The following is a 27,334-nucleotide window of genomic DNA, read 5'->3' on the forward strand; positions in this document are numbered from 1 at the left end:
CATTTGCATTTCATATAGTTGCACCTGCATCACCACATATAAGCATTTCATACATACATATAGATATCACAATTGCATCATGTCCTGCACACAACACATGTTAGCACATCTCACATTTTCATTATGTAAATAATCATTTGCATTATCATATTCATTTGCATTACATACATTCACCTTTGCATCATGCATCACATATACAACATAAAAGAACAAAAATATATTGCATTGCATCATATAAGCATCCATATCATAAACATGCATCACATAAGAACATATCATCACATAAGGTACACATGCATATAGCTGCCGCAAAAAAATGGATCATCTCTCATATATAATCAAAAGTGTCATGATACAATGATGTCAAAAGAATCATATGGCTACAAAATCACCCGTAGGTGTCTACAATACAAAAATGGTACATATACTGATACAAAGGGGAGCCCTCTATGGCTATGATGAACTCCCTCCCTCGGAGCCGCCTGGCCTCGACGGAGTCTGAGCTCTAGATGGTCCCGCTCTAAGATCCCCCTGCCTGTCTGGTGGTGGAGGAGGTCCCATGACCCCACTGCTGGATGCCTGCCTCCTACGACTCCCTCTCGTAGTCGTCGCTGTGCGCGACGATCTATGGAAGCTCCTCGCCCGCTAATCCGCTGGCACGGCACCATAGTACAGATCCCTCCAGTAGGCGATCTCCTCCCCGGCTCGCAGCACATATGCGTAGCCTGCCCCTGTATCCTCTGCTGCCTGCCTCCCTGCCCTCAGAGCTGTCTCGGCCTCAGTATATCTCTGGATGGCCTGGTCTCTCTCCCGCTCTGTGTCCCTGAGCCTGATCCTGAGGCGATCCCTCTCCCGCACCAAATCAGCAATCTCGTCTGCCTGACCCTGGCAGATCTCTCGCAGCTCCAACAACTCATCCTCCTCAGGATCTCCACCCTCCGCCTCTGCCTGTGGCTCCTCCTCTGCAAGTGCCTGTACCTGTGCCTCCACCTGCACCTGTCTAGGTGCCTGAATAGGTACCTGCCCCTGTGCCTGTCCCTGTCCCTGCACCTGTCTAGGTCCCTGTGCTCTAGGACCCTGTGCTGCTGGTACCTGTAGGGGCAATCCACCTCGACCCCTCACCACCTGAGCTGCTCTCTCCTGTCCTCCCTCCCTCCGAGGTGCTACTCACCTCTCTCCCACCACTCCCCTCCACCTCCGTCGACCCCTGCCTCCATCTCCTCCACCATCATCATCATCATCCCCTCCAGCCTCTCCCTCCAACAGCTCTCCCGGATCTATCAATCTCGGAAAGGGATGCTCTGCCCAATACGCAGAGTACTCTGCGTCCATCCCTGCATCCTCTACCTCCGGCCACATGTCCCATGGTAATGGCATCATCTCTGCCAGCTGTGTCACGACCTGATCATATGATAACAGCGGCCCGAACTGTACCTGATCTCTGACTGTACGGGCATACATGCCCGAGCCTCGTGGCATCCGCTGAATCCAGCCAAACTGTCTGCATACCCTGTCAACAAGCTGCCTCTCCAGAATATAGGGCGTCCGCCCAATCAGATACCTGCTCCTGAATGCATAGGGAAGCTCCAATGCGTCGTCATCCCACTCCTCGCACCCCAGGTATGGCCTCCAGATAACCATATCAATGTCATCTATGACGCGTCTCCAATGCTCCAGTCGACCAATCCGAGGCTGTGATGTAATCATATCGTACAAATGCATAAAGCTCCATCCATGCCCTCTGCCTCTGAAGTGGATAGGTCGTGTGATCGGCAGGTGCTCATATGCCCACACCTGTAGGAGAGTCACTCCACAGTCCAAGCCCACTGATCCGTGGTACACAAACTGATGCAGCTCATAGTACAAATGGGCCAGGACACATGGCCCCCATGCATATCTGGTGTGCTCAGTCACTAGTGTCTCCAATGCCCTTCCCCAGCCAACTGCCAATCCTCGTGTAGCTCTGTCTGGACACAAGTACCCACTGATGACTCCTCCGATAACAGCTGGTAAAGCTAAACCTGTAGCGGTCATGGTATCCCATGCCACGTGACCTGCTCGCATCTCCAACCCGGGATCCTGGAATACCCGTCTCAGTGCCTCCCTGTCACCATCTCGATCATATGGAATCAACTCTCCATCGATCAGAATATGCAGAATCCTGTAGACGTCCTCAAGCGTCACTGTCATCTCACCCATAGGCAAGTGAAACGTGCAAGTCTCGGAGTGCCATCTCTCCGCCAGTGCAGTCAGCAAACCCATGTTTGCCCAAAACTCGAGCACATATAGCACATGTGTGAGACCCATCTCCTCAATCGCAATCCTATCCTGAATCGACAACTCTGGTCGCAACCTCTGAGTCGATGGGAATCTCTCCCGTGACTCCAACATAGGCAAATACTCCTGCAGTCAACCAATCAATCATGTCAGTTATCGTGGCATTCACTGTTTATCACAAAATGCTACTTGCTACCTAAATGCATACGCTTACCTATCCTAGTGACACTCACTGTTCATCACAAAGTGTTGCTATCTACCCTAGTAGTGCTCCCTGTTCATCACAAAGTACTACGTGTGTGACATTCCCTGTTTATCACAAAGTGTCACTCACATTCGCACTCCCTGTTCATCACAAAGTGTTGCCTATCTTGGTGCTCCCTGTTCATCACAAAGTGCCTTGATCTATCCTAGTCATCCTATAGGACCTGCTCGAGTGTATCCTCTCAATAGCTTATCCAATCGATAGCGTATGTTCATCACAGAACTGCCGATTTGACCTACAAGACTCAAACTATGCATTTTGACACACAAACGCACTTTAAACTCCTAAACGTGCTTATAGACTGCACAAATGCACTTCTGCAACACAGATGCGCTTTCTGAACACAAACGTGCGTATGCCATGCACAAACGCAACCAGGGAACACAGACGTCCCTACATGACATAAACGCCCCTACAGGGCACAGACGCTTCTACATTTCACAAACGCGTCCGCATTCAGCACAAACACGGTTATAGGCATAGACGCGCCTAGACCCGACACAGACGCGCCTGTCCGACAAAGACGCGCCTGGCACTGACACAGACGCGGTTCCGCATTTTTGCATATTTCAACTATCCTATTCCTAGCGCATTTATTGCTACTTAGCATGCATTAATGACAAAATTTGAAATGCGTGAAAGTACGAGGAGGTTTTCGGGTACTTACCGGCTCTCCTGCATCTGCTGGTCGCTGGAATCGGCGAACACGGTCGAATCTATGAATGAAAGCCATCGTTGCTGACTGCTGCTGCTCTTTTTTCGCTCTGCACTGTGATCTTCTAAGGGTGTGGATGACAATAAGGATGTCTTTTGCCCGTGGTCTATCTTATAGCCTAACCTAGCCCTCGTCTTCATTTCCCGGGTCAGTATTCTTCATCCCGTGACTCTGTCACTTTATCCGATCAGTCCATTCTATCCCGTCTTTCTTATCGAGAGATTGTCTGCAATCTTTCCAGACTTTTTCATCCAATCTCTCGAGGGGGCATATCATTCCCATCCTGGGGCAACTCTGTATTAGTTCATCTTATCTTCTTTGAAACAACGCGACAAACCGCATTGTCTCAAAGAGGGGCAAAATGTAGACACTCAAAATTGTCATGTCTAAATAAATAAATATTTTATTTATTTAATTATCTAAGCCTAATTCTTCTATTAATTAAATAAATCTTTATTTATTTAATTAATTCATTTATCCTCTTCTAGCCTTATTTCTCATTTGAATAAATACATTTATTTATTTAAATTATCTTTTTCCTAAATTAAATAAATATTTATTTATTTAATTGATCCCACTTCTTCTATTAATTATATAAATCTTTATTTATTTAATTAATTCATTAACCTTTTCTATCCATGACACATGTCATTCATCTCTTAATTCCTACACTACCTACCTCTTTCATTATTTCTTCTACCTACCCTCTAATCCTAGCCGACCTCCTTTTTACACCTCTCAATCTTATCCCTCCTTTTCTTATTGTGTCTTCTATTTAAGGAGATGCTTTCTTCATTTTCAAACCCTAATCCTAATGACAGATGCTAATGATCTTTTATGCAATTGACTACACTACGATCCTACTTGCAACCACATTCCATTCTTTGTTGAGCTCTTGTGCATATAAAAATCTGAGAGCAAATATATCAAGCAAGATCAATGGAGATAGGAAGAATGGAGATCAAAACCCTATAGGACATGTGATGGTATAATCTTTGTGATTTTGAGTTATTTTGCATTGTCTTAGGTTATCTTCATATGTTATGGTGGATCTTTGTTCATTGTTAGGCTAGGGTTTGGTGGTTGAATTCATTTAGCCTTTCAATATTGTTATTATTGTTATCCATTTTCACCATACACACAAGGCAATCACAATTATATCCAACCCAACAACAAGGCAATATCAATCAAACGTTTTATGATGAAACAAGTCTCCAAATACAAAAACTAGAGGAGAAACTAGCTCAAGAAGAGGAGATATTGGAACAAAGAGTGAAAAACATTGAGAAGAATAGATCACAAATGTCCAAAATGTTTCAAAAATTTCCAGGTCGAAATCCAAAGATTGAGCCAATTGATGTAAGATCTCTTCTTGAACGATAAGACATACTAGCTCTCCTCTCACAAATAGAGATGATGAAACAATTTCAAGAAAAGAGACAACAACAATTTCAACATTATGTGCCTCCACAACAAGAACAAGAAGGTGTTTACTATCAATCAGATTTTCAACCAATACAACCAATGGTTCAACCAACTGTTCAACATATACAACCAATACAACCAATGGTCCAATTTCAACAATATGTCCAACCAACTATACAATGTCAACAAATGGTTCAACCAATGGTGGAATATCAGTGTCAACAACCACAACCAAACATTCAGAAACAAAGGTTGCAGCACACACCAACCCAAGTTTCAAACATGTCAGAACAATTGAACCAAGTCCAATATCAAAACATGACATCAGATCAGAACCAACTCCTTTCCAAACAAGTTCAAATTCCAGATACAACTATGTCAAAACCTCGAAAGAAAGGTGGCTTTATTGCAATGATCTTAAGGAAACTACCAAGTGAATTCTTTGAGGAAGATCAAGATAATATAATTATGTCTAGCAATGCCTCATCCCCCTACAAACAAATTGACTCTCTAGTGGCATCTATTCCTACACCTTTAGAAGTTTCCCAAGAACCTTCTACATTGTCCTCATCAAACAATACACCCAAGGATGCAATTATCCAAGAGCTATCCATAATTGATTGCCAAGATAATCCAATTCATGATGCACATCCTTGTCATGTTTCAGAAATACAAGACCCAATGCCACCATGCACTTTATTGTCGTTACCTGTTTTAGAGGACCCCATTCGAAGTCCCTCTTCCTCATGTTCAAGCATTGATTCCCTGCTAGAATCCATCACAAATGTTCAAAGTGCTTTTCCTTCATGCCAAAGCATTAATCCCTTGCCAAAATCCCCCATGCATATCCAAAGTCCAACCCCATGTCAAGAGGATAATTTAGAGCATGAAGAAACGTGTCTTAAAACAGATCAAGATCAAGATCCTGAAACCTTATCATCCCATCCAATTGTTGACTAGGACCCCATGTTCCCAGACACTCACGATGATTCACCTATTCTTGTCCATCCTATCCAAATTCCTATTGACACTCCATTCCCTAAGAAAGATCAAGATATCCCAGTCCATCCAATCCCAAACGATCCCATTCCATTTCATAAAAAAAATGTCCTTTCAAATCCCATGGACATTCCAGATATCCCTTCCATCCTTTCCGATGATCCCATTAAAAGTCAAGAGCAAAGCAACTTTAAAGAGGATTCCAATGATCTTCCTCCTTGTCAAGATCAAATTATTCCTTTAAATCCTCCACAAGATCCTTTTGTTCCTCCATCTCCTTGTCTTAATGCTCCATATACACTCCAAGATCACATTTCTTTTGATGATCCCATTATTTCTCCCATTCCATCTCTTGAAGAACCAGTCATTGAACCATGTCCACTACACAATCCTAGTCTCCCTCGTGATCCTGATCCCCCTAGTGATCCTGATACCCCTCATGATTCTAACGTGTCAGTGGAAGATGTTCATGAACCCTCGACATGCATAATGGGTTCTTCCACTTTGGTGCAATCTGATCCACTTCAAGATCTCATTATTTCTCTCATATCATATCCACCTCATAATGGACTCGTGTCTTCTTCCCAAAGAAAAGAGTATCCTACAAGTCAAGATATTCATAAAGGCAAAGGAGTAGATCTTCATAAGCAAGAATCCCTTCATGTTAAAGAAAATATTAAGGGTCATGGCCTTAGTGAAATTCCTCAAGACGTTGGTATCCATCCATCAAAATCAAAACATACACCTTCCCCATCATACTTTCCATCCATCTGAGGTCCTTATATCCCTCTGTCCTCTATGCAAGGTCAGCAAAAGCACACATCCTTGAGTAAATTTCATCAATCCAAAAGAACTCCATTTCATTCATATCCATCCATACAATCCTTTCCTCCTCCAAGCAATTTGGATGCCAAGTATAAAAGTCATAAGTCTACTCCATTTCATTCATATCCATCCATACATTCCTTTCCTCCTCCAAGCAATTTGGATGCCAAGTATAAAAGTCATAAGGCTAGAAATCCACATGTATTCTAGGATCAACATGTCCAATCTAATCAACATGTCAAAGCAAAGAAAAATATGATCCAAAAAGAAAAAGAAATATCCAAAAGGCCACAAAGGCCCACTGAGCAAAATAAAGAAAAGTCAAAATATATATGGGTTCCTAAATCCCTTGTGCAAGCAATGCACTCCAAGGAACCACAAAAGCATGAAAAATCAAAAACCATGTGGATCCCTAAGCAGCTCCTTGAAGCACAAAAGCCTAAAGAAACATCCAACTTGGCATCCAAAGTTGCTATTCCTCCATCCAAACCTCTCAAATTTGTTCCTCCATCATCTTCTTCATCCATTTTGGGCCCTTATGTCCCAAAATCCCAAGTTATTCCTCCATCCAAATCTCACAAATCCCAAGCTATTCCTCCGTCAAAATCTCAATATCCAAAATACATTTTTCCTCCATCAGTCCATCACCCCTCAAGGTGTGTGCCAATGTCGATCTTGCCAACATTTTTGTCCATTGAAGCCCAATTCTTCCAATACCCTATCCATTATCCAATGCATATTTTCCATCCTTCCATCCCTCTGGTCCAATCCTTTGCATAAATCCTTAGCTTAGTTTCATCTTATTTTCCATGTTCTTATCCTACCAACGTCTTTGAGCATACCTTTAAAGGTCATGGTCCATTTTTTTTCAAGGCTAATATCCAAAAAAAAAAAGACACTTGAGTCCTTCTTCGATCCCCTATCATGTGTCCATCTTCTATTTAAAAAATCAAAATACAAAAAAAAAAAAAAAGTGAAAAAAAAAAAAGAAAAATAATTCATCCACTGGTGAAAACCTGGCAAACAGGCACCTTGGGCAAGTACCGTGATGAAAACCTAGCAAACAGGCGTCATGCATAATCTATGAACTTCTTGCACACCACACTTGGGGGCAGGTTTCCTCCTTCATATCCTATTGCCCTTCATTATCCTATCGAACCCCTGTCATTACCCTTCATGTCCTATCATCCCTCATGTCCATTTTCCCTTTCCACCTTTGATCTTGACAAGGCTAAGAATCATCATGAGCATCATGCATCTTGTTTGCAACTTTTAGTCTATCATAGCTTTTGGTCTTTATCCATTTGCTTATTACAACCTTTCATCCATATTCCCTAGCTTATTGCAACTTTCTGCCACTATCCCGTATCCAATTCTGACCTTCAGTCCATGTCCCTTATCCATTCTTGGTCTTGCTTATCCTATCCATATCTTATCACTATCCATACACTCCTCTTTTTTCATTCCTTGATCTTGATTTGACATAAGGATGCAAAATTTAAACATAGTTTCAAAAAACCTCTTGACCTGTCCCTCATGCCATGTTCCCACTTTACATTGTCATATCCAGTCTCTTGTCCCATCATGCAATAGCCCTTGAAAATTGCATCCGTATCGTCTCCATGATGAAAGGCCTTTGTCTTCCCTCTATCCACCATCATTTCAGCACCTATTTATTCACCTGTCATATTCCTTGCCTTTCTAGACATTGGGGGCAAAATCCAAAAAAATTGAAAAATGTCTTGAAATAATCCAAAAAAATTGAAAAATGCCCTGAAAAAAATCCCTAAAAATTGAAAAATGTCCTGAAATAATCCCTAAACAATTGAAAAATGTCCTGAAAAAATCCCTAAAAAGTCAAATAAAGTCCTGAAAAAATAAACAAAAAAAAAATTATAAAAAACTCGAAAAACATTTTGCAAAAAATATCCCCTCTGTGCATAAGACAGATCACTGAGCGTCCCTCCAATGACACGCAATCACACATTGTGTTTTAATGAAATCATGCATAAACAGATGAACTTTTTCGATCAAACCAGACATTCAAACTGATCAAAATTGTCATAACAATCAACTTCAAAATCATTCGTCCTTGGCACACTATCATGGGTCTTATACAGGGTGTGGTATACTTGAAACCAAATTGTGTCCTGTCTTAGACGGGGTGCCACATGTCCTGAAACCAGACAGCATGATCATCCTATCAACATGTTCAACTTTTGACAATGCAGATCAAGATGTTTGTTTGACTTGTTGGAATTAGCGAGTCTTATCATTTATTGATTTATCTTCGATCATGTTCCTATGTTGTTCGATGATGTCACTGAGTGATTTAGAGTGACCGGGATGGTTCATGGTCCCTTTCTTTTTTTTTGTAGTGTTTGCTGTTTGTGGAATGTTTGTCACAAACTGGGGCAACTATATCATTGGGTGTCTATGATAAGTATGTTCACTTTGTGAACGCCGCACATACCTCGACCCTTGATGTATGCACCCTACGATGCTTCACTCATTCCTTGTGTGCGATGTGTCTGTCTTTTGCCAAAGGGGTTGCGTTTTAGCTCTGGCCTTCAATGCCATGATGCTCTGCATCCGTTTTGCTACATTAAATAAAGGTTCTCACCTATAAAGTGCATTGGTGAAAGAAAGTTTTCCTTCATCTCTAACTATCCTCTGTCTAATTTCTTCTTACTAACATTTCTTCCATCAGTCTTGGCAGTCCAATTTTCAATCCGTTCGATCCTATCATTTTCCGTCATTCTTATCGATTAATTGGCCTCTTTTCTGGATGTTTCCAGCCAATTCCTCGAGGGGGCATGCATATGTCATTGTCAGTTGTCTGGGGCATTTTTAGTATCGTTCTTTGAAACAACGCTTAAATTCGCATTGTCTTAAAGAGGGGCAAAATGTAGACATGTAAAAATGGTCAATGCTTGCGGATTCATACTTTAACATTGGCGCATTGCCTCATTTTAGGTTTTTGCATCGCATTAACATTTCTCCTATGTCACGCACTTGGTTTTTATCATTTGTGAGCATCGAGTCATTCTTCTACATTTTTCATTTGTCTTGCTTTCAAATTTGGTCTTGTCGACAATAATCTTCAGTCATGATTTTCGTCAATCTTATCCTGTCGCATCAATGTGCGTGTTCATTTGTCATCATTTTGGACATTGTCAATCCTAATTAGGGTTTTGTCCTCTTATCAATCTTGTCATCTTGCGATCGATTTTGTCATCGATCGTGGTCATTTTCAATCTTATCATCTTGCGATCGATTTGTCATCAATTGTGGTCATTTTCAATCTTGTCGTTTTGCAATCTATTTTGTCATCGATCCTTGTCCTCTTGTCAATTTTGTCATTTTGCGATCGATTTGTCATCAATCATGGTCATTTTCAATCTTTTCATTTTGCAATCTATTTTGTTATCGATCCTTGTCCTCTTGTCAATTTTGTCATTTTGTGATCAATTTGTCATCGATCGTCATCGTCGTCTTTTTCAATCATGTCAATTTGGATCAATTAGTCATTGTTCCTCGTCAATTGGCGTATTTATCAATCAAATCATTTATCACATTGGTCATTTATCAATTCAAAATCATGATCAAATCGGCATCAAATCAATCTTCAATCATGACCTAATTGTCATCCTTGCATTTCTAATTCATCTTCTAGGGTTTCATGATTTAATCATTTAACCCTGTTTGTCATTTCTCCCTCTAGGTTAAATAGTTTATTTATCCTAAGTCTTCGTGTCACAATTAAATGTTTATTTAATTGGCTAACTAATTATTCCTCTTTTTGTGAATTAATTACTAAATGACAAATTATTAATTAATTTACCTAATTTCCTAATTTTCATCAATTTCTAATTTTCTAATTTCCTGATTTCTAATTCATCTAATTTCAATTCTCTCCTATTTTTCTCCTAATTTCATGGGAATGACATTTCAATTTGTCATAATTGACAATCAATCAATTTTGACATAGAAATTTGTCATAAATTGTCATGAATTATCAATCAATCAATTTTGCATAGCAAGTGCAAAATTTGTCATAATTTGTCATAATTGACATTTGTGATTTGCAATTTCCATTAGAATCTCTTCATGCTAATTTGATCTTTTCTCTAATTTGTCTATAAATTGGATGAATTTCTTCAATCCCAGCTAATCACTTTTTTGAATCACTTTGTCAAATCAATCATGCTTCGAGTACTCTTGCACTACTATCTTGTCTACTTGCTTTCATCTCATGTCTATGCACTTGAAGGTGAGATCCACAAACAAAGACTATTTGAAGAAGAAAGAAGGACAATGGAGCCGCATGAAGGAAACATTCAAATCTACATTTGGTTTGCTTAGTTTTTAATCTTTGAATGTTTTGCTTTCATGTCTTTATTGAGTGTGTTTAGGATTGATCATTGCATTTGAGCTTTTGTGATTGAGCTAAATTAGTATTGATTTGTTTGTGATGATTTCCACATTTCCTAGCTACAAATATATTATGACATACATAACTAGATTACTAATAAAGTTAAACCACTAATGGCATAAGTGAATTCCTTAATGAGTACATTTTCTATTCACCAGGTATAATAACCATAAAATTATATAAAATTTGGATAAAATGTTCTGCTATAATACTGACAGATTATTTTACAAATCAGAAACTAAAACTTACTGTAGAATCTTATGTCAATAACAATGAATCTATTCACTAATTTGCTAAAAATCCTAGGAAGGCAAAGTGGTTGGGAGAGGAGGATAAGCCTGTCTCAGTTGTCCACCTACTGATTCATGTAAGATCAGTAGGCCAGTAGGGCATATGACTGCTACTGGGCCTGGGACTAGCAATTAATAAGCCCCTCTACAATCTGAAACTTCCTTGGTTTAATAATTTTAAGGTGAGACAAGGAGTGAATTGCGGGGATAAGACCCACACCACTAATAGTAAGCCAAAGGGGCATAATGACTGCCTTTGGATCCAGAGTGGGATGGATGGGCTAACCGGATCATTCCCTGTACTACCAACTATGGTTATTAAAGGGAAAAAAAAATGTTATAAACCATATAAGTTGCAATTGAATAAATCTTGTTTCTGCTGCATATGTATAATCTGAAAAAAATAATTTCTGTATGTTCTACTGTGATTTTTCTTTGAATGAACAAGTAAATATAAGATTATAAACCAAATTGAATTATTAATTCAATATTAGAAAGAAGACTATGTTTCTCTGTTATGACTATCGGTATCTAAGAAGTTGGAAAATGCGATATTTAAGATAGTGTCTCCTAATCAATTTAGTTTAAGTCACAAGTATGTTGAGATGGATTAATTATGGGGAAAACAAAGCTAGACCTAGTAGGAGACATTACAACATCTTTGATCTTCGAAAGAGAAATTTGCTCAGAACCTTCAATAAATATCTTTAATTATTTTAAATAATGATTAATTATATATTTTTTAAATTTTGAAGCGCGTTACAGATGAAGCCACGGTGTAAATAATACTAAATCCTAAGATATCGAATACCCATAATTCGAAAGATACACAAGATTTAAGAAAAGTTGTGAGAAGATAAGTTAAGTTGTAAGAAAAAGCACAAGGCATTATCAGGTGTGAGTAATCAGATATCCATGAGAGTTAAGCAAGATAATGAAAGAAAACTAATATCAATCCAGGTTATAGTTTGGTATTCATGTAGAGCAAGTCTTGTTCGATCGGCAAAGGAAGGTTCGTGCCTTTCAGAACGTCTTACCATCAAATTCATATCCAATGTGCTCAACTTTAAAGTCTTGTTTACAGTGGTTGGCAGCAATTCGTAGAAGAAACCGAGACTTCCAACAGATCGACAAAAAGGATGGCGAACTTGATTATTCTTTAAAAAAATTGCAAAATTAATGATTTCTTAAAGTCACATTCGATTTTAAAGAAAAGTTTATTGGAATGAGTCACGCAACTGCCAAACTCAATTTGATCAGTCTGAACTCAAAGAAAATGTTTCACCAATCGTGCCGTCTACTCCATCTGTACATATTTATCTTCATATCCTGCAGAAATGACACGCAATGGAAATAATCGACCCAAGTTTGTAACATATGAAAATACTACCATTGACTATATGAAAATACTACATTGACTAGCATTATCAACTACTAGCCTCAAACCAACAAGGTTTGCTTTGGTAGCCATTATGAACGTCTATGGTTTTTAACTCTTAATGCTTTGTGCTGGTTTGTGTTCTTTTTCGGAAAGAGGTATGGATCAATGAGATTAGCATCAAAACTAGGGTTACAATGGGGCAGACACATTTGCTCAACAAAAGCATGGCGAAGATTTAGTTGAGATATTGACAATTGTGTGTTAGGGTTATGATCGAGCACAAACATTTTTCAAGCCTGCCCCAAAGACTATATAAATTAGCACAACAAAGCCTTCACAACCATAATGCTATCTTGGAGTGTTTTTTAGTTTGACCTAGATTCATGGGCACTGAGCTCTCCAATGCAAAAAAAAAAAACAAAAAAACTGCCACATGTTGGGCCACAGATTATCTTCTCTAGGTTACTATTCACCATATATGTTTAGGTACAAAATGTGAATGCTTTATGTCATGATGATGTATTTCTATCTCTTGGGTTTATACATTATTGAGGCTTGATTAAAATTATGCAGGTTGTCCTAACAATGACCATAAATGTTGGGAGAGGCTAGAGGATATGGAACTACCAGAACTGCTTGAAAAATTGATAGCCAAAACCCTGGCTCAAATGTTGTTGTCGAAATAGTTGTACCACTTATAGCTGCATTCCTAATGTTTCGTAAAACAAACCCTTACTACTCCAAGAGACTCCTTCATGCTTCCATGACAATTATTTTTGCTGAAATTTGTGACAAATTTTCAAAGAAATAATAGGCGCTTTTCAACCTAAATGGCGATAAGATTTTTTGTTTTGTCTAAACATTGCCCACTATTTTTGAATGTCCTGCCCACATTTTTTGCTAAAAAAGTCAGGTATTTTAAGGTAGTTTTTAAATCTTTGATGGCTAGGGCAATAATTAGGGTTTTTACCCTTCCCTTTTATAGGGAACCAACATATTAGGGTTTACCAACAACACCTTGACTGTGAAACAAGACAAGCTTTCTTTTTTTAAAGTAGTTTTTATTTTCAAATTTAAGGAATTTGTTTTTTTATGAAAAAATGTTTTTTAATGGCATCGACTTAGATGGTACAAAAGAACCTCTAACAAAAAAAATACAAAAGTTACCTAAAAAAGCTTTTACTGCCATCCATTGCTGAATTTTTTTTAGCTTAAACAGACCATAAAATTTTAGATTTGCAGATGCAATAAAAGAGCTCAAAGCCCAACTTCATTGTTTCAACTCTTTTATTTTCTCTTCCATGAAACAAAACATAGTATATATATCGAATGTCCCCTTTTTTAGGTGAACATTTTCTATTTTCCCTCAAAAATAAATCTTTATTTGTGTGTTGGCTCCTCCGCTTGCAAATTAAGATATCTTTCATAGTTCATTGTGATCCTATGTTGATTGCTTTTGCTGCTTCTTGCCACAGTCTCTCTACTTCAAATTTCTACACTTTGTGCTTCTTATGTTTATCCACTCAAAACAACACCTTAACCAAACCCTGCAAACAATCTAAAATCCTCGAGGTAGGTAGAAGGTATGTCACTACCAAATTAATGTAGTTTGAAATTCATGATCAACTTCATCAGCCAATCTCTAAGTCAACTTCCATCTCTCAGCTATGCTCCCAAAGAACCTTAGAGGCAAGATTCCCAACCCCTCTACCAATAGATTTGAAATAGTCAGAGTCCTTTTAGATTGAGCCTGTGAGGAATCATCATGCCATCCTCCTGACTTAACATTAAACAACTATGGTTCTTTAGCACAAAATCCTCGTCTAGCTTTCCACCTTAGGAGACCCCCTTTTCTCAATGAACTAAACTGGACCCTAGAAACTTAGGAGCATGGAACTAAAAAAATCTTCTACCCAACTCATTGCACTAGAACCATCTAATTGGTAGTCCTTCAAATTAAAAAAAATAAAATGCACATTTCATGTGCACATACAATGTGAAGAATACAAAATAGGTTTTGAAATGTCTACAATAACACAGTTACAAAGCCTTGCAAATTTATTTTTAAAATCCTCATACTCCATATCAATCCTCACACAAAATTTCCAACCTTATTTGCCAACAACCTAATCATTTCATGATTTCACATAACCATAGGGAATCAACACAACAAATCCAAAGTTGGACAAGTGTTGGTATTAATAGTTTCAATCGTTAGATCAACAAAAGGGTTTACAAAGGCATACCATCACACCAACCATTGCACAAAATCATGAGCCATTGTTCCAGACAAAATCTTGATGCTTTGAAAACTAAAAAAAATACATGAAATAAGCCTCTAGACAAAAAAGATGGAGAGGACCACTTAATGTTGCTCCAGATGAACTCCATACAAATAATAATCTTAAAAAAATTTGTCTTATATCCATAAACCTGCAATTAAAGATCTACTTCTAGATTGTTTAAAAGCTAGTCAACACAAACATCAAAAAGGATCAGATCGTATATATCATTAGCTAGATTTATCAAAATATACCATAAGGAGAGGAAAACTAATTCCAACAGTTTCTTATCTATAAAGAGTAACAGATTCCCTAGTGCCTTAGTAGTAGACTCATAGACAATAGTTCTTCATGTCTCCTCTACTTTTGATTCCCCCTCACAATAGCCTTCACACTAACCTCACCAATGTTGGTACCTAACAGGTTATCTGGAACTTATCCATAGCAAGAAGCATCTCCATCAAAATAGGAGAAAAAGTGTCAAGGTATTTTTTGCATTCTTAGTAAATCTATGTGACAACACCCTCTTCTAGTAGCAAATGCTAGTCTTTGTTTGAAACTCAAGTCTTAGACTTGAATGAGCTATTAAAGCTCCATTGAAGGATAGATGGTATACTAGGTTGAATAAAATATTGGTCATCTACCCTTCTACTTGCACCTCTGATGCTTCACCCTCCTCTGCTCTACCCTTTCTTGCCATCAATTTTAACCCTGCAATCCATTTTATTTTTGGATGTTAATGGTACTATTTTTTAGAAGCCATATGTTTCAAAAATAATTTTAAGTTAATGCTTTCCATGTTATTACTCTCTTAAAACTTATTTGACTAAGAAGTAAAACACCATATAAGTGGCAGTGATGAATATTGCAGTAGTTTGACAAATTCTTTTGTTTTAGAATATGATCTAGTACCATAAAGATCTATAGTTGTTCATTAGTGCACCAAAATCTATGATTGATCTTGGCTTGTAACGAAAAAGCTACAAACTTATTATCATAAACTACATGCTTGGATGCTAATATTAAAACTTGTGATACGACTTGTTTTGTTTTGTTATCAATTATGTAAAGAAAATTAACTTTTATAAGAGTCATGAAAAATACTTTGAAGGATTAAAGATTGGTAGTTGGGAAAGCATTTTCCTTTATATCACATTGTCTATGAAATTTATGAGCTTGACATATGCCACTTATATTTATTGACTTATGTTTAATATAGACTACTATATAAGTAATTATCACTACTAAATTGAAATGTCAGTTCGAATAATATCTTTTAAATTTTTATTATGAAAAAATACTTTAATTCTTTAACATTATGGACTTGTACACCCCTCCTACTCTAACCCTTCCCCTACCTGATATAAAAAAATCATTTTATAGCTGAAAAATTAAAGAAAGTTGTTACAAGTTCAACAGCTTCCCCATTGTTTTGGGAACAACTGAAATCATGCTTGTGTGGTTTGATGTTATGTAAGGCTTCATTAATATTGTGTGCTTAATTAAGAAATCTCCAAGAAGTTGGGAACCTCCTAACTTGTCAAAGTCGGCCAACAAAAATTAATTTTTGGGTTACCAAAACACACTCGTCAAGTGCGAGTACAACTTCTCTTCTGCTCTCCTCACTCGTTTTCAACGAATCTTTTATTCAGTTTTTAATATCAGGATTGGACGGTTCGCCACTTGCAAGGCGTGATTGAATTCTACCTTATAATTTCACGCGCTAATCCGCAACTGTAAAGCTTCAGATATTCTACTCTTATGTTGCACTACTTGTTGAGTTATCATTCAATCTAGAATATCTTGCAGGCGTTGAGAAAACACAAAGATCTTGCTGTGTCGGAGAAAGCAAAGAGTTGAAGCGCTTTATTATACAGTTTCTTTCCCTTTCTTGCTTTATAAAGCTGTAAACGCTAGTTCCAGAAATTTTTATTTTGAAATCCCTTTCCCTTCCGAAGCAAAATTTAAAGCATTAGTTTTTTATTCTCTGGATCGATCGCAATGGGATTGCCCTGGTTTTCCAGCCGCAAAAATGCACCGTTCGAATCTCCCCGACGGCAATCAGAGGGCATCAACATTTTCTCCTCCAAATCTCGGCCTCGAAAAATCTTCGTCGCCGAAGAAAATATCGGGCCGTAAAGAACAGCAAAATTCGAGCAGGGATTGTATTGTGAAGATTTCTTTTCCGTTGCCACGCGGCGAAGAGCTTCAGAGTGTCTTCAATAAATTTGACGCCAATGGTGACGGCAAAATATCTCCGTTGGAGCTTGCCCACGTCATGCGCTTGCGGGGCACAGATGTGCTTATTCTGGCTTCAAAACGACAGTACAAATTGACTAACATGTCGCATGTTTTACATTATCGATTGCGATTGACTAACACGTTGCTATCACGCTGTACCAAAAGTCTGTTTTGAAGCCAGAATAGCTTTGACCCTGGGGCACGAATGGAAGATGAGGTAAAGATGATGATAGCAGAAGCTGACTCGGACGGCGATGGTTACGTGGACTTGTCCGAATTTGCTGCGCTCAATACACGTGGCGTAGACAGCGCTGCGAGCCTGCGGGATCTTAAAGATGCCTTCAACATGTTCGACATCGATGGCAATGGATCCATCTCTGCCGATGAACTCCACAGAGTTTTAAGGAGGCTGGGAGAGACTTCCAGTTTGGATGAGTGTAATCACATGATTCGAGGCGTGGATGCTGATGGGGATGGCCAGTTCAGCTTCGACGAATTCCTTACAATGATGTCAAGTCCCATTGCAGTGCAAGACAATTAACTCTGATCTGCGTTTCTTAACAGACTGTTGTTTGAAATTTACCAGGAGAAAATATCAAGCGAATTGCTAAATATCTTTGTTTGTTGTCCAAACGAGAGCAATTTTAAATTTTTCATCCCTTGTTCGGCATACAGAGGCCAAGCAATCAGAGAAATTCTCCAGCGTAGAATTCCAACAAGGCTCCAGTAGAGGGGTGAGAAAGAATCCGTACTTGAGGAGCCCAATTAAGAAGTACCAACCCATGGTCCCAGGTTCGACTCTCAAAGTTCTCCGGTAAAATCTGAGAAAGTTCTGTTTCCAAGGAAGAGTTCGGTAACAAATTTGAGATGCACAATAACATTCATTCTTTTATTATACCATGGGCTATAAAATACTGCCCGTATGAAATCTCATTTGTATGAATTACAATAATCCAATCACAGATTCACAAACTCATTGGATATCGATAGCCGATGTTAAACTAACAAACACATAAAATTCCAAAACCCTCCAACCCTTTACAATGTTGAACAACAACAACAATAAATAGAATCACTGGACTCTAAAATATAGGGAGTTTACGTAATGCCAAGTTTTTCAGCCATAGTATTCACACAATGAATTTTATTTTAGTATTATTTAAATTTATAAAATGCACATTTCAAATGTATAAATAGTTGAAATTTACAACTAATGAAATAAGATGTATAAATGTACATTTCAGTCTCATAAGTGTCAACGTGTTTTCAAATAGTCGTTAAAAGGTGAAAAAGTAATTTTAAAAATATTCAAGACTTGACATTGTGTATTATGCGACACTATTAAACATTAACACCATCAAAGTCATATGCACTTTAACTACATTCTTATATGTTGGTGTTGAAACTTAGGAGACCTATGATAAAACCTTAATTGTAACGTTTGGATGGTAGTGAAATCCATGAATAATTGCAATGATAATAGTTTGCTTGCATTCTCCCTATCATCTCACTTATCAATGGAAACTATGGGTCATGGGAATCCTCCTCATAAATAGTCAACTTTCAACAACTTCTATAATTTATAGGCTACCTCTTAGATGCCTCTTTCAATTATCACTTATCATAGCTATGAAGAAAGTGGAGGGGAGCCATTTTACCCAATTATGCCCTTGAGGTATGATAGTTTTCTCTATAACATGGTGGTCCTCATCATGTCTTGAACACGAGGCAAGGAAAGTATAGGCAAATAAACATTTTTTCTAAAATTAAAATTGAAATTAAAGTCCATACTCAAATCAATGGGTTATCTTTATGAATATTCAAGGATCTCAAAGAAGCTAATAAGATCACATATGAAATGAATGGTTTTGTGAAGCATGAAGGTGGATTGATTTTAGACTACAATAATTGGGTTATAGATGAAATCTTGATTTTTTATGCTTCATATTGATAATATTGAATCACAATAAAGTCTTAACTTAATTGTTTGAAACTTCATAAAACATTATTTTTATTGGTGAAATTTTTTACTATTTTTATTATAAATATTTGTAGAAAAAATATGGTAAATTATTTTCTTACTTCCATTTATATGTTACAAGCATGTGATACTAATCTTGTAAGAACTTAATAATGAAAAAATCACACATTGTATCTTTGTTTGTGGAGCCGGGACTTAAGAAAACTTATCTATAAATGTATGATTGATCTTGTTTTGTAACGAAAAAGGTACAAAATTATTGTCATAATCTACATGTTTGGATGCTAATATTAAAACTTGTGCCACAATTTTTTTATTTTGTTGTCAATTATGTAAAGAAAATCACCTTTCATAAGAGTCATGATAAATACTTTGAAGGATTAAGAATTGGTAATTGGGAAAGCATTTTCCTTTGTATCACATCGTCTATCAAATTTATGAGACTAACATATGTCATTTATATTTATTGGCTTATATTTAATGTGGACTACTATAAGTGATTATCACTACTGAATTGAGATGTAAGCTCGAATAACAACTTTTAAATCTTTATAAGGAAACAAAGCTTTAGTGCAAAAAAAATCTATGAATACATACATATATCCAAAATCAATATTATAATTTTATGTCATTTATTTCTAAATATTATCTTGTATAATAAAATTACTAAACAAAATAATATCTCTTATTCATTTATACTTTAATATATTTCTTAACATTATCAACTTGTACACCTTTCACTACAAATACACTTAAACTATTTAGAAACTTGTATATCTTGAATTTTTTTTAGGAAGATACAATTCTTTTCTCTTGGATTATAGCCCTAGCTTTGGCAGATTCCTAGTTGGAGTTCATTTCTACGCCAGGCTTCACATGCACGATGAAAATAATCCCGCACACACCTTCTACAACATAGCAAATTACAAAGGAAAAGAAGCATGTATGAAAAAGTAAGCAAATATAATCATTGATAATTTGTACAAGGAAGGCAATTCATTCATGATTTATGTTATTTTTTCATGATTTGTGTTATTATTATTATTTTTTTCTATTTTTTTACTAGGGCATGAGTGGTTGAAAGGAGACATGACACCATGCAAAGGCATTCTCTACACATCTTTCATTGTTACTATGGGGCGACTTATATATATATATATATAATTTGTACTCTTCATAATGTAATCTTAATTTTTGTTTGTTTGGAGTTTATGTCTGCTCAATACAAAGATGCAAGTCACCCACAGGGTTGGACCGAAGTGTGAACAAGATTCTTTTACACAACTCATATCTAAATGTAAAATTTATACCAATATCTTTAGGGGTGTTACTCTTGCCCTTGAATCATACATAATCTCAAATGTGAGTAATAGAATAAGCCTATTGTATATATTAATACATGTTTTATTTTCTTCTATTTGTGACAAAAGGTATATATATAAAATAAATATTTCTAGTTATTTTCTTCTTTGTGGGATATAAAAGATTATAAATATTGATTTTTTTTTTGAGATTTAGAAACATGAAAGCTTATATATGAACAAAGAAATCTCATATAGATTTTTGAAAAAAAATTGTATAGTTAAATTTAATTATTTAATAGTTATTCTATTTAGTTATTTTTGAAAGTATATATATTTGTAGAACTAAAATATAGAAACATCAAAAACAAATTTGATATTAAGTGAAAGATTATATATAATAGAAAAATTATAAAAGATTATAAACATATCCATTAAAAACTCATTCCAAAGGTTCATGCAATTTTGAAATTAAACCACAACATGAAATTTTGATTTTGCTTCTATGTTTTTAAAAGCTAATTTTAATTTAAAAAAAACAAAAACTTGGTTTGAGTTAAATTAGTAAATCAAGTTTTATTGTTGAAAAAAATGGAAAGAAATAAACAAGAGTTAATAATTAGATTATAATTATATTGTTTGCCTTATATTATATTTTATGGGAGAAATGTTGATTATAGATTCAATCTACATATATTTTTAAAAAATATTATCAAATGAAAAATTTAAAGTTGCGACCCATTCATGGGTTTCCAAGGGTTCATCCTTCAGGTGAAGAACAAAGAAAGGAGGAGGAATCGTAGAGTAAGTCAGAGTAGGGGTGGATTAAAATAAATTTTGATGGGGCATCTAAGGGTAATCTAGGCATCTCAAGGGGCGAGATGTGTTGCTCGTGATGAAAGTGGGATGATCCTCTTTAAGGGTGCAAAGAGACTACAAGATGGAACCAATAATGATGCAGAGGTGCATGTCGCTTTATTAGCAGTGGAGTTAGCAGTTAATATGAAGATTCCGAAGGTGCACCTTGAAGGAGATTCTAATGTTGTAGTGAATGCAATTATGAAAGGGGTAACCTTGAGTTGGAGATTAAATAAGCTCATAGACTTGATTGTTTCAAAATTATGCAACCTTCAAGATTTCCGTATAACCCATATCTGAAGAGGTGGCAATGAGTTAGCAGATGCTTTATCTAATGCGGCTTATGAGATGGATAAAGGAATAACGAAGTGGTGGGACAAGGATGATGACATATTTCATTGGCATGATTTGAATGCCTGATTTCGTATAGTACAACCACTCGGATGAAGTGTGTGAGATTAATTTCCCATTCACTGCACACGAGCCTAAACGAATTTCACTGACATTGGTAATTAATACCAATGAATTTTGCAGGGGCGATGAAGGATGCATTTATGGAAAGTTTGAGAATGAATGCCCAGTCAGTGCGGATGATTTGTGACTGCTGGAGGTTGAGAGAGTGGTTTTGTGATAGAGGAAGGTAGTTTATAGGTGGCATACGATATGAAGGCTAATTTCATGCTTAAAACCAACAAATTGATGTCGATATTTTGGGGGCCGATCCCAGAGAGAAGATTGAAGACCATGTTTAAGTCAAGGGATTCCTTGTTTTTGAAAGCAGTGCAGCTCGTGCTAGGAGAGGAGGTGGCTGTTATCGGCCATAGGTATTGTATGCGGGAAAACGTCTACAGGTATCAATCAAGGGTTGATGTTTATTCACTCATTATGACATGGGGGTTAGAATTGGGCACCCTATGTGAGGAGGTTAGGAAAGTTATGCAGGCGATTGTGCTAAAGGATTATCTACAGAACATGGATTTTCTACTTGAGTGGGCAGTGCTAGGGTGGGGTTTCAATGTGTCAAATAGAACTTAGAAATAGATGTATGGACATCTCCTTCCTCAAGAGGAGAGAAGAAGTGAAGGCTTGGTTCCGGGAGACGGAGAGGCGTGGATGGGAGGCATTGAAGTTGTATGTTCAAATCTTAGAGTTGGAGGAGATTATTAAATAGGCACGAGTGGAAGTAGGGGAGGTTGAGATGAATGGATGAAGGTTGAGGCCATGAACTAGACATATGTCTGAGACTATGGCAGTGAGAAATGCACTTATGGCAATATTTCTGATTGAAGGTGGAGATGTGACAAAAGACACGAGTGGAGATTCAAATATTGTGGTGGTGAAGGAGGAGGAGGAATCTTGTCAATGATCATGAAGAGTTCCCAGGTACCCCTGTTTTTAGCTTGCCATGTGCATAGTTTAGTTTTTAGTTCATAAACTTTTATACTCTTAGTAGTTGTCTATTAAAATTGAATTGCCAGTGAATTTTTTTATTATGGAAATGATGTAATGAGCATCTTTTGTGCTCGGTTAACTGCTACTTGGGTGTGGGAAGCTGGTTTGGTGGGTGGTTAGGTGGTGGTTTTTTGATACTTGGTTCTATTTTGGGTGGTTTGGGGGTTTAAATTGGTGGTTTTAGGTGCATGGTTGTTAAATGAATCTCTTTTAATGTAGTGCTTTTATTTCATAATATAATAAAAAAATAACATATTACCGATTAAAAAAAAGAAACATTTAAAGTTGGAATAATAAAAAAAAAAACTTAATATTTTGAAAGAGTCATTTCCTTCAATGAGCATGAACATACATGCCTTTAAAGTGTTGTTTCTATAACAAATAAAAAATAGATGAAAAAAAATAATCGTAATTTCCAATTTAGAAAAATTGAAAACAACTTGTATGTTACAAAATTGTAAACATAAAAACATGATGTTTCTAAATTCAAAAAATCAAAGTTATATGCATATATACATCAATAATGTCTCTAAATTCAAAAAACCGAAGTTAAATGCATACACAAATATTTAATTTTAAATTTCCAATTTAGGCAAATCAAAAACCATTTATATGTTTCTAAATTCACACATATTTTAAAAATAATATAGTATTTTACATGACATTTAATCTCCTTGTAGAATACATAATTTTTAATTTCCAATTTAGATAGATTAAAACAATTTCTATGTTTCTAAATTTAAAAAATAAAAATTAATATTAAGGTATTATTAATTATAACATTTATAATACTTAATGCTAAGGTTAATATTTATGTTTAATCCCTTCAATCAAACCCTAATACTAAACCAATTCTAAGATTAAACCAAATTGAATGCTGATTATAAATCAAATGCAATTAATTAATGTATGCTAAAGGTAAAGATTTTTTAAATTTGATATCTCTTGACGTCTCCTACATACATTTTATTTATAAAATATAGGTATGCTAGTTTATATTTATTGGCTTATGTTTAATGTGGACTACTATAAGTGACTATCACTACTCAATTGAGATGTGAGCTCAAATAACAACTTTTAAATCTTTATAATGAGAAAATGCTTTAGTGCAAAAAACTCTGTGAATACATACATATATCGAAAATCAATATTATAATTTTATGTCATTTATTTCTAAATATTATCTTGTACAATAAAATTACTAAACAAAATAATATCTCTTATTCATTTATACTTTAATATATTTCGTAACAGTATCAACTCGTACACCTTTCACTACAAATACACTTATAATGTTTAGAAACTTAAGATATACGACCCTTCCCCTACCTTAAAACTGAAATCATTTTCTAGTTGAAAAGTTGAAGATAATTGTTCCAAATTCAACAACTACAACAACTACCCCTTGTTTTGGCAACAACTGAAATCATGCTTATTTTAGGTAGGGCGTCATTAATCTTGTGTGCTTCACGTCATTACTTATGGAAATCTCTAGAACGAATCTTTCAAGAAATTGGGAACCTCCTAACTTTTCAAAGTCGGCAACCAAAATTAAATTTTTGGGTTACCAAAACACGCTTGTCAAGTTTGTTACAACTCCTCCACGCCGAAATTTCCTACGGCCTGCACTTTCTTCTACTTATTCAACTTTCATTTTCTACAAAACAAACAACAGCGAAGAAACGCTGGTAGTACACTTCTCATCTGCTCCACGCACTCGTTTTCAACGAATCTTCTATTCGATTTTGGATTTTAGGATTGGACGGTTCGCCACCTGCAGGGTGTGATCGGATCATTTTTATAATTTCACGCGCTAATCCACAATCTATAAAGCTTCAGATCATCTACTCTTCTGTTGCAACTACTTGTTGAGTTATCATTCAATTTAGAGTACCTTGCAGCCGTTAAGTAACCACAAAGAACTTGCTGTGTCGGAGAAAGCAAAGAATTGGAGCGCTTTAGTATACAGAATCTTTCCTTTCCTTCTTTACAAAGCTTCAAACCCTAGTTCCAGAAATTTTTATTCTGAAATCCCTTTCCCTTCCGAAGCAAAATTTAAAGCTTTAGGCTGTTTTCTCTGGATCGATCATAATGGGATTCCCCTGGTTTTCCAACCGCAAAAATGCGCCGATCGAATCTCCCCGGCGGCAATCAGAGAGCATTAACATTTTCTCCTCCGAATCTCGGCCGCGAAAATCTTCGTCGCCGAAGAAAATGTCGGGCCGTAAAGAACGGCAAAATTCGAGCAGGGATTGTATTGTGAGGATTCCTTGTCCGTTGCCGAGCGGCGAAGAGCTTCAGAATGTGTTCACTAAATTTGACGCCAACAGTGACGGCAAAATATCTCCGTCGGAGCTGGGCCACGTCATGCGCTCGCTGGGGCACGATGCGACGCAGGATGAGGTGCAGTTGATGATGGCAGAGGCTGACTTAGACGGAGATGGCTACATTGACTTGTCTGAATTTGTTGCGCTCAATACACGTGGCGTAGACAGCGCTGCGAGCCTGCGGGATCTTAAAGATGCCTTCAACATGTTCGACATCGACGGTAATGGGTCCATCTCTGCCGATGAACTCCACAGAGTTTTAAGGAGGCTGGGAGAGACTTCTAGTTTGGATGAGTGTCATCACATTATTCGAGGCGTGGATGCTGATGGGGATGGCCAGGTCAGCTTCAACGAATTCTTCACAATGGTGTCAAATCCCGTTGCAGTGCAAGCCAATTAACTGCGATCTCCATTTGTTGACAGGCTGTTGTTTGAAATTTTCCCAGAGAAAATATCAAGCGAATTGCTAAATATCTTTGTTTGTTGTCCAAATGAGAGCAGTTTTAAAATTGTTCATCCCCTGTTCAGGATACAGAGGAACTCTATGCGAGACTCTCTCCGGCGTAGAATTCCACCCGCAATGAGAAGCGGAGCCTCCAGTAGAGGGGTGAGAGAGAATCCGTACTTGAGGTCCCAGGTTCTACTCTCAAAGCCCTCGCTAAAAACTGAGAAAGTTCAGTTTTCAGAGAAGAAGAATCCCCAGATTTGTACCCTTGCAGCACAAACACAAAAAGTTCCAGAACCCTCCAACCGTTTACAATGTTCAACAATAAATAGAATTCCAGGATTCTAAAATATGGCAGAGTTTATATAATGCCAAGTTTTTCAGCCATTGTATTTGCAAATTACCATTCAATGAATTTCATTTTCCTAATATTTAAATGTATAAAATGCACATTCAAGATGTATAAATAGTTAAAATTTATTATCTTATATGATATAAGATGTATAAATGCACATTTCATTATCATTAAGTATGACTCCTACACGCAAGTGTATGCATCACCACAGTAATTGTTACTCTATTTGTTAGTATTTGAACTTAGGTCTATAGTGAAACACTTCATTCACTAGTATTAGATAAAAAATAATTGGGATTAAAATTTTGGGATGAAATATTGATCTCCTCATCACATATATGAGATTGAGATTGGTTCCTTAATATGATTATACTTGACCATACATCAGGTACCCCCTTGATACTATATATGGGTGGGCTTTACTTGATGCATTACCATACTTATGTAGCCTCTATCTTGAGATGTTTCCATGATTACTATAATGGGTAGTGAGATTTGAATCTACATTTATGATGTGAAAATTCCACACTTCTAGAAGATTACATTGCATAACATTTTTAGGTATAGATATAATATTAGTCTACCTACATGGTTCATATTTGTATATTATTGATCACATTTCATCTCTATAAGGACCATATCCTTCTCTTGAACTTACTTTCTTACATGATTATCTAATGTATATTTTTTTACATCCATATTATGCATGCATGATGTTATCTTTTGTTATCCACTCAAGTTTATTACCATATCATGTCATATATGATGTTATCTATAATAGTATTACATGCTTGTTGTTTTGTGCATGTGATTATGGTCCTTTTTACCTTACCTTAAATTCCTAACATCATTTATAAATAATGATTTGGAAGAAGAATTTAATAGATCGCCAAGATTTCTTCAAGAGTTTCATTACAAGTGTTGCAATTATGATAGATATGGTCATATTTTGGCACTAGATTGAGATTCATTATCTTGTTTAGATAAAGTGCATTTCTATAGAACCAAAATAATTTTATCACTCTATCTGAGTTAAATGCTAATATATATCCAAATAGAGCTCTTCTACAGTTATCTATATGGTCAAAGTTTTTTCCATATAGCCAAAACTTTGATATTTTTCCATAGAAACGGGATCTCTCGACCTTGTCCTTTTATTTCTACTATTTATAATGATAGTCCCCTTATGAAATTTGTGATTATATTCATTTTTAAATTTAAATGCTTGAAAAAAGCTATTAATTTCACGTTTTTCTATTTTAGAAGTTCGCATGGAACACTCACTATGAAAATAATTTAACAATGATCTACTACTTTACATCTAGATCTATATATTTTGATCATTAAAAAATTTTAATATGTATGTTGATTGCTTATTTTACTTGTCCATGCATCCACCTAGTAGTTTGCATGCACACCAAAGTGTACGTGAAAAATAGTGGTGAAAATTATATACCCACACTTTTTTCTTATATTTTGG

The 27,334-nt window shown here is 36.4% G+C and overlaps 3 protein-coding genes across 3 annotated transcripts; all 3 read left to right on the plus strand.

Annotated features, from left to right (window-relative positions):
• The first annotated feature begins 16,926 nt into the window (after positions 1–16,926).
• Positions 16,927–17,310, plus strand: LOC131080117 (uncharacterized). Its single transcript, XM_058018214.1, has one exon. The coding sequence runs from the start codon at positions 16,927–16,929 to the stop codon at positions 17,308–17,310; it is 384 nt and encodes a 127-aa protein (XP_057874197.1).
• A 30-nt stretch (positions 17,311–17,340) lies between these two features.
• Positions 17,341–18,225, plus strand: LOC131859863 (probable calcium-binding protein CML25). Its single transcript, XM_059214060.1, has one exon. The coding sequence runs from the start codon at positions 17,341–17,343 to the stop codon at positions 17,674–17,676; it is 336 nt and encodes a 111-aa protein (XP_059070043.1). The 3' UTR covers positions 17,677–18,225.
• A 6,159-nt stretch (positions 18,226–24,384) lies between these two features.
• Positions 24,385–25,930, plus strand: LOC131080116 (probable calcium-binding protein CML10). Its single transcript, XM_058018213.2, has one exon. The coding sequence runs from the start codon at positions 24,819–24,821 to the stop codon at positions 25,452–25,454; it is 636 nt and encodes a 211-aa protein (XP_057874196.2). The 5' UTR covers positions 24,385–24,818; the 3' UTR covers positions 25,455–25,930.
• Positions 25,931–27,334: the final 1,404 nt, after the last annotated feature.

Source organism: Cryptomeria japonica, chromosome 11 (assembly GCF_030272615.1).
Source record: "Cryptomeria japonica chromosome 11, Sugi_1.0, whole genome shotgun sequence".
Classification (NCBI taxonomy): domain Eukaryota; kingdom Viridiplantae; phylum Streptophyta; class Pinopsida; order Cupressales; family Cupressaceae; genus Cryptomeria; species Cryptomeria japonica.

What these genes read in the sequence shown, in the direction of transcription:
- LOC131080117 (XM_058018214.1), top strand. Translation starts at nt 16,927, where the DNA reads ATGCACCGTTCGAATCTCCCCGACGGCAATCAGAGGGCATCAACATTT.
- LOC131080116 (XM_058018213.2), top strand. Translation starts at nt 24,819, where the DNA reads ATGGGATTCCCCTGGTTTTCCAACCGCAAAAATGCGCCGATCGAATCT.
- LOC131859863 (XM_059214060.1), top strand. Translation starts at nt 17,341, where the DNA reads ATGGAAGATGAGGTAAAGATGATGATAGCAGAAGCTGACTCGGACGGC.